We start from the raw sequence: 12,599 nt of genomic DNA on the forward strand, positions 1-12,599 counted from the left end.
GACTGGTACAGAGGCTGGAGGCAGTGAGATGGGGAGAGAAGAGGGCTCCTCCTCAATTTCAAGGATGACCTGGTTTAGGATGCTTGGTTTGGCCTGGTCAGATGGTAAGGTTAAAGCACTAAACTTCTCTAATTCAATCAAGAAGTTGTCGAGGAAAGATGATGGTGTTGGAGCCAATGGGTTTGCTGGTTGACACCAGTCTGTCAGGGACAGCCACCCTTGGGCAGTTCCCTGGATGGCTCTTTTCTCTGGGCCAGGCATAGCATTGTACATGGGAAGACAGATGTGTTCACTGGAAGCCAACTTATAAATGACCAGGAGTTATGAAGTAAAACAAAGAAAATAATAACATATGAAAATACAATGACAGAGGTGTACTGACGAATATAATTTTAGGTTCTAGCACGGACATAGATGGAAGACAATGGGATGATTTCTAGATTGGGAGAAGTTATTCGAAACTTAAATGCATAAAATCATTTAGGCTAATTGTAAACCTTGTGCACATAACCAAACACTCTTAAATTCTGGAAGATAGCAGCATCAAAAGAGAAGACAGAGAGCTTCATAGATATCATGAGGGTGGGCAATGAAATCCTAAAAGGTTCAAAATTAATCCACTTCTCTGAGACTACTGTGTGGACTCTTATCTATATTTCAAGTATGTCTGGGGATTGTCAGCACAGAATAATATCTAATAACTATGCTTTATTTTAATCTCTGAATTGATTGACTGATTTCCCTCCCCACAGAGGCACCCACTCTTGACTTTTCACAGTTGTCCCATTGTGAGGCATAAAGTATTTTAGACTAGTACAAATGAACACGTTTATGGGAATAAGCGCTAAAATATATTTCCTCATCATAGAGGCCCATGATCTGAATGAATCCAATCTTGCATAATCACTGCTTCAAAGTTTAAAACACCTCCAAAGCAATTGTTTTACACCAAAGTGGACGGGAGATGCTCACACAGAGCCATCTCCTAAGTGTGATAGTTTAGGTAAGCCCAAGGAATATAATTTAAGAAGCTGGATCTTGGGAAGTCAAAATATCATGATTTATATTTTAATATTACTGATATAGTTAGAATATTTTAAATAAAACAAAAAATGCAAAATCAAAAGAAGTGCTTCTCAAGAGCCTGCCGAGTAACTTGTGATGTATAGTGCTCTTCCCTCACTGTGGGGGGCGGGGGGGGGAGAAGCAATGCTGCAGGCTATGCATACAAGGGCCAAGAAAGAGGCTAGCAAGGTGACCTTTGAGTTAGTGCTTTCTAGATGCTTGACTTTGGTTTATGAGAAGTCTTTCAGAGAAGGAGATGCACATTCTGGTTGGCTGTTTAGGGTAATATGTCACACACACAGCCAAGGGAAGCCTTGGGCTTCACTATGTCCAAGTGCACAGCATTTCCCACTGAGTAAGTGACTTAAAGTGTCCTATTGTAGGATGGGGCACCAGTGGGACTTAATTTACATCTTAAGGGAAATATGATGAAATCTCCTCATGGGGTGTATCAAATGGCACCAAGTATTTAACACAACCATGTGAGCATCTTCGTGAGGGATCCAAGTCTGCTTAGCCATTGATATGAAGTCATACTATACATACGTGTTTTGTGATGGGTTGACAGCCATATTGGTCCTAAGATAAATTTTCTTCTGATAGTCTACAAGTTCTCTTACTGGTTAAAGTTCTATTTTACACTTCTTGCTACAAACACAGAAGTGTTAGGGTTGGTCCTAGTGATTAGATTTTGGGAATGAGTGAAATTGACAGTAACTCGAGGTAAACACTTGAATTTTTTTCTCTCATGTGGACAGAAATATTATGTGCATGAGAAATCTCTAAATCTCACTATGGTCATTACAACCATAGTATCTACTGCTGACTTCACTGTTACTGTCCCCATGTCACCTCTATTCTTGTTAAAGGGCCAAAGAGCAAAAACTTTAAAAGAGACTTGATAATACTAAAATTAAATGACACTTGACAATACTAAAATTAAATGTTAATTTTGATTAAGGAGTACCTATATCACAAAACTTACTTATAGTACAAAGTTAAAGTTATTTCATATTAAAAAAATTAGAATTAGATTCTGTTGTAGAAAATAAGAAATAATACTAATTTTATTTGAGTCTTTTTCAAAATAGAAATACATCAAGCTATGTGATTTGAATTTGCCAAAGAATGATTCAAGAATTATTAATGCATTCTTTTCTCTATTTGTAAATATCAATAAGAAAATAGGATGTCTATCTTTTTTTCTGCTTTTGTATTTCTCATTGTTTAAAAATACATATTTTTTTCCCTGAAATTGACTAGCACAACACTACAGGAATTTCTTCTTTCATTAAGCCAATGGCATCACAGGATAGCTGCCAGTTGAAATGAAACTAGAATTTCTTTCAAATTATGGACATAAAGATTTTTTTTTCAGCAGTAAGAACAAGATAATTGATTACTGGTGAACCTTGTACATTCCTCTATTAAAATGTGGTATTTGTACATCCTTCTATGTAAAATGCAGTATTGTAATACAAACCATGAATGCCATTTAAAACATATTCAGGAAAATGACAAAAACCCTGATTTAAAATATTAGCTTGCCATTGTTAATTAGACCACATGGGAGAAGCCCTTTAGTATGTAAGCATTTATAGATACAAACTTTTCTCTTCTGCATCCATTCATTTAAAGGTTCGGTCATGTGAGGGTCATCTATGAGTTCTCTTAAGATAAATGGATGGTAGGTAAAACTTATATGGATGGATGAAGATTCTTTTCCATTCTCAACAGAAACTACTGAAGGAAGGATATCGACTTTTAAATGTTAAATTCTGGAAACTTCATAATCAAACTGGGGCAGAGTGCTCAGTTATCCGGTGAGAGAGAATGCATGATAACTGCCCATGACTAAAATCTAGCTTTTTTGAAGAGGACTAGAATTAGTAAGATGCCAAACCTTAGTCTTTTTAAAGGAAAATATCTCAATTGAGATGGATTCCTAGGTTATTTACTTAGATGGAGGTGGTTTGGGCTTCTAGGGACGCTGTCTGAAAATAACTTTGACTTCATATTCCACATCCTTGCCCCGAGCTCAACAATTAACATAACATACAACCAAATACATCACTTTTATTGTTGGGAGGCATTTGACAATATTTTGGAAATAATTTCACTGGTGCTTTACATTTTCGTATTTTAAAATAATAATTTCGTATTTTACGAACTATAGAAATGATCCCTGAAAGTATAGTCTTTAATTTCGTATTTTAAAAGGAGAAAGAAACCCCTACATACATCCATAAGATATCTGCCAATTCAACAGAAAAGTGAGGGAGAAATTTTGGGGACAAAGGAAGTTTGAGGATAGGCTTGATCTGATGGACCAATTCAGGAGGGAAAGTCCTTTCTAGATTGTATTGAGAAAAATAATCATTTTCAGCTTAGCTACCTAAGTTAAGCTACCAGCTTAGGAGAAACAGTGGAATTTGTGGCTTCCAAAATAATAAAAAAAAATTGGGTACTTCTAATTATTATATTTAAACTAATAATGGAATTAAAGGTCCTAAATTAAATATAATGCCTTAGGCTGTCTATGAAGAAAATACCTTAAGATTTTCATAGAATGTTATATACTTAGTAATTATATAATGATTATATATTCTATATATGCATAAATCTGTATGTGTGTAATTTATATACATGGAAATACAGAGATGTATCAAGGAAGGTTGATGATACTAATGCTTTCTCTCTTTAACTTGAAAATGGAATTAACAGAAATGAACATTTAACTTTTCATACCCGCATCTACTTGAGGAAAATTAACTTTATATTTTCTAACCTGCAGCTCAAGTATATGAATACATGAATTTGTTTCTTTTCAGTAGATATGATGGTCTGATATCCCCCAAATCGCTTACGAGCATCACATTGAGACCCCAAGCACAGAGGTAACATGATGGAATGGCTTCTTACCTTATTGGAGCTTAGGCTGTAAATTCTATCACTGGAGTAGCTGTGGGGTAGAGGAGGGTCGGGGTAATCCTCAGAACCTTTCGTGTTCCTCTTGACAACTTCTACGTAGGAGACAGGGAAGATGCCTTGTCTGTTGGTTCCTGGGATTTTACCTTCATACCAGTTTTGATCAACTCTTTTGAGAAGAATAATCCTGTCACCCTGGAATGAGCATTGGGGAAATGCATTATAAGTAGAGATACAATGATGTTAAAAAATGCAACTGCCACTGCCTTCTAGTAAGACGGTAGTTTTCTATTTGGAAAAGTTTTATGCCTGTAGCTTTTGCCTGGTCAGAAGAATGTGAGCAAGGTCCCAGTGTTCATTAGAAAAGCATAGGTTGTCAGCAAAGATCTAGGCTAACCTTCCATTCATGACGTTAGAGCCCTAAGGATCATGGGAATGGGCTTATGCATGTTTCATGCTGGTTCAGAGTAAAATGACTTGTGGAAGTTATTTCAAAAGGCAAATGGTATGAAAGGTGCCGTATCAATGGCAGGACCTCATCGAGTCTCTACTAGAATCATTGTGAGGACACGCACAAAGAAGAAATGGTGTCTGAAATGGGTCACAGACGCCATCTTCTGGAAGGCACAATGGTGGATGGCATGCTGTCTTCCTTCTGCAATCTGCATGTCCTGAGATGTGACAGAGCGAATGAAAAGGATGAGGCAAAGATGCCACTCTCGAACATCCCTCGCTGTGGAGAGGGCTCGTGTCCCTCTGGGTCTGATCAGGTTTAACACCAGCACCCCTTCATTCTGCCCACTAAGCATTTGAGTAGAATCCTCAGCTTTTGCAATAGTAGACATCTCTATGATCACTATTATGCTTCCTTCAGCGAGCAGGCCAAAGTTAGATAACATAATTTGACTCCTTACTAAAAGCCATATGTGGGCCAGAACCAAATCAGCAAGCTGATGTTAAAGGGCAAACCCAGCAGGTGCAGCTAGAAGGAGCTATAAACTGTGGGGGACAGGATCTGATAGTCACGGTGGTGACATCTACTGATCAGATTCAGCACAGCAGGGAGCCCCTTCCAGTGCCAGTGCCTTGAAGGTTCTCTTTAACTCAAAGTGCCGGATGGTTTGTTAAAGTGCCTCATCACCACAGAGCAGAACATACTGAAGCATAGGGAGTCTCCCCAAATAGCACGGATTTTCTCATGCGCCCAGAACAGGCAGTTGGGAGTTAGGCTTTCTGGGGTTATCTCATACAATGACCAATCTTTAAAGCATGGGACAGAAGATGGATGGTACACTGTGCAATGCTGTGTGGCATTCTGGGTAAGTGGTGCACAAGGAAGGGAAGAGAGAATTGCCAATGATGCAGAACTAGGGATGGAAGGAGAAAACTAGACCGCCTCCTGCAGACCTGAACCGCCCCACTTTACCAATTACCCATAGGCACAGCATATTCTTGACCATTCTGATTAACACTACCATATTTTCTGTGCTGTGTGGAGACCTGGTTGCCGCCAATATATCCATGTCATTGTTTAGCAAATGATAACAGTGCGTCATGTATTATCCTGAACTGTGCGAGGAAGGAAATGAAACTTGTATTGGATAGCTTGCTGGAGAAATTTGGATCTATCACAAGGCCTAGTGAAGAATGATCAAGGAAACAGGATTGCATTGATAGCTCTTCAAAACGGCTTCTAGAGAGGACATGTTTTCATTACATTAGGACCACTGCCTGATTCCAAGATAGAGAAAAGTAAGTATTGGCAGGCTTATTTAAAGTTGAGTAATGAGGCAGTGTAAAGACATTTTGAAATCTTGTAAGTCTCAGGATTTCACACATGTGCTTCTTGGCAAGCAGAGTAAAAGGCACCCCTTGGAGGGGACTCAGGATCATGATTCTTAGGCTAAGCCATAGATAGACTGGCTCTCAGAACTTGGTTTCACAGGGAAGGGTCACAGGGAACAGAGGTAACAGTGACCCTGGACAGTCTTGAGTCCTTTGTGAAAGAAGACCTAGAATGCTCTAGAAAAGGAGGTACCCTATCTTGGCTTCAGAATTGCACCGTCTCTGAAAACACCCCGATGAAGAACACAGACAGGTTACCTTTCTCAGGGAGAGTTCCACATTTGTGTCTGCATTGAAGTTGTACTTGGCTATGGCTTCTCCAATCTCTCCCGGCTGGACTGGGGGTGGTGGTCTCGCGGGCTGCGCTTTTTCTGGGGGTGTTAGTTTCTGTAAAGGAGAACAACCGTTGGTTTCCTAAACTTGTGACAATCTTTGGGACAGCATCCTTCAGGAGGTGAGAAGAAAGGACGTACCTCTACGTATGAGATTGGGAAAATGCCCACTCTTCCGTGGTGCTCCCCCTCATACCAGTTCTGGTCAATTTTCCTGAGGATGTAGACGGTGTCTCCTTTCTTAAATGACAGCTCCCTGGAGGAGACACAGTCACGATTAATGGACTCCTACTGAATGAGTGGCAATTAGTATTATGATCTATATTCTTTATTTATCTGAGAAATACACTCCCCACACACAAATATCTGCCAAGATGAGGATTTTCCTTATGCACTTTGACAAGTCACATAATGTAATCTCAGAAATGATTTTGAAAAGCAAGTATATAGATCTCACCCTATGTAAATCATATCCTGCAATGATATGAAATTTGAGATAGGGGGTGGATTATTGTCACCAACTTAAAATTTTAGAATAGACATGGGAATTATAGTCAAGTCATTTTTCTTCTAATGTGAGTATAGATACTTTCTACTTTGGTAAAACTCTATATTCACTTAAAATTCAGGATATATTCAGTGAAGGAGAAGTTGCTTTATTCTCCAGTTTTCATAGCCCTGTCCCTTAAGGCAGAGCTAGAACCCATTTTGATAATTTGCTGTATTTTTATTGCATTTTTAAATGGTGGCTATTGTGGGCCCTATGGGAAATGAAAATTCACCTTTTCCTTCTCCTATCTACAACTGAGACATTTTGTTGGGTGAGTTATATGTTTGAAGTTTTATAATTACTAGAGTTGGGCTTATTGAATAATAAAATAGCTTTAAATGAATACTTATTTAAAACACATACACGAGTGTGTGTGTGTGTGTGTGTGTGTGTGTGTGTGTGTTGTTCATGTCATGTACAAAAGCATTTGCATTTCCTAATTTAAAAGGACTAAAATTGGCTTCTTCTGCAGTTTCAAAGATGGTTGGGTTTATGAGCCTTGGAAGTTACATAATATAGAACCACACTGGATGTGACAGATGTTCTTTTACATCTTTATATCTCCTGAGAAAAGAACAAGAGGAGGATCATTAAGCTATAATAAGACAAACCTATTCATAGGATGAGCAGACCCACTTCCTTCTTGACTTAGATGCACCCATCTAAGCCGGCGAATACTTCACCAAAAGCTCACACACATTTTATTAGTTTAGATGGACACACAGATGCTCTCCGTGAGACTTAGGATGGTACAGGCAGGCAGTATCATGGTCTTTCCCCTACAGCAACCGGGAGAGCAAGATTTCCTGACTCTCTGCCAGGGCCCGCCATAGGAGATTGGGGTCCATGAATAGGATGAGGGCCTTAGTACGTGGGGCAATTTAAATGCAGTAGTCCGGTCATATTCCTAGTTCTGTCCTTGATGGTGTGCACCATCCTCTCTTTGAACTTGTTTATATTTTTTATTATTTGTGTGTGTGTGTGTGTGTGTGTGTGTGTGTGTGTGTGTGTGATGTGGGCACCCACACAACACCATGCGTAGAGATCAGAAGAGAACTCTTAAGTGTTGGTACTTCCCTTTCACTGTATAGAAAGGCTCAGGTTAGCAGGCTTGAAGTCAAGAGCCTTTACCCCCTGAGCCATCTCACCATCTCTGAGCCTTGTGGGTTTTTCGTTCTTCGACTTAGCTTTCAACTTACTGTTTGAGAATATTATAAATGTGCTTTGATCAAATCAAACCTCACTCTTTCCATTTTAACTTTTCTCATCTTCTCCCCTTTCCCTCTCAACTTCCTGTACACCTTCCAGAACACCTAGAACACCTTTCGAGTCCTAGGCAGACAGCCTTCCTATGTTATATACTCTGCTGTGGCACATACTTAGGAAAAAATTTGATGGCTTGTCCCAAAGAACAAATAAAATAAATATAGTTTATATGATTTTTTTTTACAACACCTTACAAAGTGTCAACATCGTGCCCAGAGTACAGAAGGAACGCAGTGATTGTTACGGTGGGGTTTGTGTCTCCAACGCTCCACCAAGACCCCAGCGACGCATGACTGTGAAGTTGTGATGGGAAATTTGAGGTGAATCCGTGGGGGGATTTCTGGTGATGGGGAGGGCGAAGTGCTTTTGAGGAAGACAGTCCCCTCCTTTACAGATCTCTATAGATCTATAGACCTCTCTCGTTTACCTGCCTTGTCTTCTGGATGAAGACGTTCCTAAAGAGACAGGAAAGCAGCACAAGGCTATAAAAACATCAAGACTCAAGGACTACAGGACAGCAGTGGGCTTTCCTAGAAACCTCTAAGCTTTGAATGCCGGGAGACAAGCTCTCTCTGCAGCACGCGCTGTGTACAGCTGTGCTTGTCCCTGCCACCAACTGCCCTTGATGTAGCTGGGTGAACAAATGATCCCAAGTTCTCCTCACTAGGAGGGACAATTACTCCGTATTGCTTTTTAAAAACTCAATTCTTGACAGGAAAATTTCTAGGAAAAGATACTCTTCTTGTTTCCCTACGAATCTGAATTCATTGCGACTCATTCATGTAACTGATGGGACGTGGCGATTCACAACTGAACTTGAAAATGAATTATCCTGCCGGGTTAGTAATTCTAAAAGAGATAGCTGATTAGATCGGGTTATAGAATTGAACATTGAATCTTATTTGTAACACACTCATTCACACACACACACACACACACACACACACACCTCACAACAGTAGTAAATATGAGGTTCAAACACATAGTGAATTTTTATTCTACTTACTTAGAAGTCTGAGCTTTGAAATCATAGACAGCTTTTGCAGGCAATTTCTGGAAAGAAAGGTAAACAAACATTTCGCACCAATTTAAAAAAAAATAAGATTTCACATAAGGACTCTAAACCACATGTAACTGAAGTAAGATGCACAAGTTACAGATGTATCATTTAGTGCTACCCACAGAGCACTGAGCTAAACCAGGACATAGCTGGTTTTATCATCAGGCTTCGGTTTAGGAACTAAAGTAGATTAATGCTGCAATACAAGAAAATACCCAGGAAGCAGTCTGTCCTACGTGTGCCATTTTTGAATACACAGATAGACAGCTGTGGGGGGCTAGCTAACTTCTATGGATTGACACTAGTCTGCCTGCGTCATAAGAAACAAAACACACAAAGGAAGTTATAGTCTTCACTAAATACTGACTATCCAGGAAATAGCCCAGTTACCAAGAGGTTAGCCAAACATATAGGAATGCAGGGTTGAGGAATCCTTTGACTTATCTTTTAGTTATGAGGCAATACCCATGCCTGCCCTCAAACTCTTGGGCCATCAGTCTAGTTGAGGCACAATGTACCACGTAGTTAGTGACATCAGTCCTTCCCTTCCTGCCAATCAGTAATTCCTTCACTCCATTTTTCTTCCCCTGTGATTCTAGTGAGCATCAAGAAACTTGGAGAAATTCTGATTCCATAAGGGTCCCAAGGCTATCCCAGGAGCTGTCAGTCAAAGCCCTCGTGGTTTCCAAGGCATAGGCATTCTAGCTCTGGTTAAGTGTGAGGAAGCAGGAGTCACTGGTGCATAAAAACTTCTTAATGCTACAAGAACTTGATTGATAAAAATCTGTGTCTGCTTTCAGAAGAATTCTCCAACAAAAGTACTTGTATAGGTCACTTGCCCTACACAAAGCAAGCCGATTAGAATTCTATTCGTTCATGAGTACCAGGTCAAGACTGAGAAAGGGCTCACTGCCCAAAGTGCATTCCAAAGAGGAAGTGAGGGGAGTGTGGGCCCTAGACTCAGCCTCTAAGCAGAACTGCTTCTAGGCTCTTGTGACTGTCTGGTTTTGGGCTCAATTATTTACAGGTTTGAGGTACTTAACTGGCTAGTAAGTGCTTTCTCAGAAGGTCCTTTAAAAACACTCTAATGCTGTTCAACTTACTACCTCTTTTTCTGGAGTTCCTCTTCGTTCCCGTGATACACTTCTTCCCAAGTCAGTCAGAGTAGACGAGTAACTTCTAGGGGACTCGTGATCTGTTGGAAAGGACAAGGGGAACGGGAATGAGATTTCACTTCACTGAAAGGAAACTGGCTAGCCACTTTCCCTGGTGGCAATCATTTTACCCCCAAATATGGAGAAATGTCGCTGATGAGAACACGGATGTAAAACTCATACGTAACTGTAAAGTAATGATGTAAGACACACACATTGAAAATGAAGAAATATACAAATAACAAGTATTCTAATCATATATAAAATGTTATATTGCCAATTAATTATACTGCAATCCTTGGCGTAGATGATTTGTTATAGGGATTTTCATGCTCCAAATTTTTCATGGTTAATATTTCTATTCTTTTTGGTTCCAATATATAATTATTATGAGATGCAGAAATGACACATTTCTAGAAAGAAATGTTTGTGAAATCCAATCTAAGAGGTGATGATGAAAGAAAGATAAAGTATGAACATGACAGGACTACAGTCATACCCCACCCAGAGTGTGTGTGTGTGTGTGTGTGTGTGCTTGTGCTTGCATGCATGTATGTGTGTACATATGTATGCACATGTATGTGCATGTGAGTGTGTGCTTGTGTATATATCCATGTATGTGTGTATGCATGTATGTGTGTGCGCATGTATGTGTGTGCATATGTGAGTGTGTGAGTGTGTGTACATGCCTGTATGTGTGTGTTTGGATGCATCCACGTGCATATGCATGTGTGTGTACATGCCTATGTGTGTGTCTATGGGTGTGACTGTTTGTACATACTTATTGGGCCTTAAGATTCCATATCTTTTATGACTTTCCCTTGTACATGAGTGTTCAACCAATCAGAAAGTAAAATATTTATATATTTAAAACAAGCCTCATATGAAATTTCCAAATTGCTTATGAAATAGTGAGGCCTTGTCCTCACTAAAGCAAATTATAAAGAGTTACATTTAAAAATGGTGACTGCAAGTCTCCCTCTCAGTTTCTTTAACCTAACATAGTTGTGTGATTTGCATGCGGGATGTAACTAAAGGTATAAAAGAGTCTGGCAGCATCACAGAATTTTACTTGCGTAACTGGGTCAGTGTTTAAAAAAACATTTTCTCACTTTAGCATGTAAATATGTTGAATACTACAAATCATCAAGATAATTTTTATTTACATACAATATATTTTTCAATGCTTCTAACTCACGTTTTGATAATGTACTATATATCAGGGTATCAGAAAATTGAAGATGGTAGTTAAAAAATTGGATTACAACTTGTTTCAGTCTTAATTAGTGATTAATTAATTAATTAGTGATTTCAAATTCTAATTTTTTAATTTGAAATTTATTATTTATCAAGTCAATTAAAGGTATACTATTAATATTAGTAAATTATTATTCTATCTATTCTATCCTTTTGTAATATATCATTTTGTGTGTGGGCTTTTATCTGCATGTATGTGTGTGCGCAGTGTCTTTGATGGCAGTCTTTGCCTGGGATTGGAGTTATAGACAGTTCTAAGTTGTGCATACTGGGAATTGAACCTGGGCCCTCCGGAAGATAAGCAAGGACTCTTAACCACTGAGCCATCTCCTCAGCCCTGTTTATTTTAATTTATTGTGTTCCAGCATGTTGTACAGTATAAGTTAAAGTGAAGGTAAATACCAATAAGTAAAATTGTCCAGCTATTATTAACAATTTTGGGTTTTTTTGTCATTAGAAATTATATTTTACATCACATATTTTTTAGTTAATAGGGCTTTGAATTCTCTTGCTGTTACTGTAATCTGAGTCATATGGAGAAACTTTATCCTCTTTGCCCTTCATTTCTCGATGGTAAAACAGCCCTTACACTCATACGAACCCATCGACTTAGGTTGGTTTCAATGCATCGGCTACAGCTCTCTACAGAGCTAGTGTGCAACGCTCTCCACTGACAGCCCCCGGCCAGGTCTGGAGTATTACTCTAGCCTCATGACATGTTGGTCTTACACAGATTCACTTGAGAATTAGATAAAAGTATCAAAGCACAGTGTTTTAAAGCTATATTAACTTCAGTTAACTCTGATTAGAACTGCCATTTGCCTTCTAACCTTTGTGCTCACCGTGGAAATGGACTTACTCAAGACTCATGTTTAACGTAATCCAATCCACATTTTGGTATAAGATCATCCTAACAGAAATAGCAAGAAAAATCAAGTAATAGAAAGAAAAAAAATGAAATCCTTGAATGATAGAAATCATATCTACGTCTTAAAGATACATTCGCATAATTCCATCCAAATTGTGTCCCTTTTTAAAAATTTCTTATTTAAGTTTTTTAATTGTGTCCTTTAAATGGAGGGAGCTATGGAATAACTCGTGGGGACGAACTTCTTTGAGTCATAAGTACAGAGTTCTAATGT

General features: G+C 38.9%; 1 protein-coding gene across 50 annotated transcripts in view; it reads right to left on the reverse strand.

The window, feature by feature from the left end:
- Window positions 1–12,599, reverse strand: part of Sorbs2 (sorbin and SH3 domain containing 2) — a 313,506-nt gene that overhangs the window by 18,317 nt on the left and 282,590 nt on the right. For 37 of the 50 annotated variants that reach the window (XM_039094137.2, XM_063275002.1, XM_063275036.1 and 34 more), the window contains 5 exons: window positions 10,153–10,241; window positions 8,993–9,039; window positions 6,312–6,426; window positions 6,097–6,225; window positions 3,988–4,188 (listed from right to left, as the gene is read on the reverse strand). In XM_039094137.2, coding sequence (XP_038950065.1) covers window positions 3,988–4,188; window positions 6,097–6,225; window positions 6,312–6,426; window positions 8,993–9,039; window positions 10,153–10,241 — 581 coding nt within the window. Of the gene's footprint in view, window positions 1–3,987; window positions 4,189–6,096; window positions 6,226–6,311; window positions 6,427–8,992; window positions 9,040–10,149; window positions 10,242–12,599 lie in introns of all 50 variants that reach the window. The other 13 variants (XM_063275028.1, XM_063275019.1, XM_063275024.1 and 10 more) reach the window with 1 other exon arrangement.

The sequence above is a fragment of the Rattus norvegicus genome, chromosome 16, assembly GCF_036323735.1.
Source record: "Rattus norvegicus strain BN/NHsdMcwi chromosome 16, GRCr8, whole genome shotgun sequence".
Taxonomy (NCBI): Eukaryota; Metazoa; Chordata; class Mammalia; order Rodentia; family Muridae; genus Rattus; species Rattus norvegicus.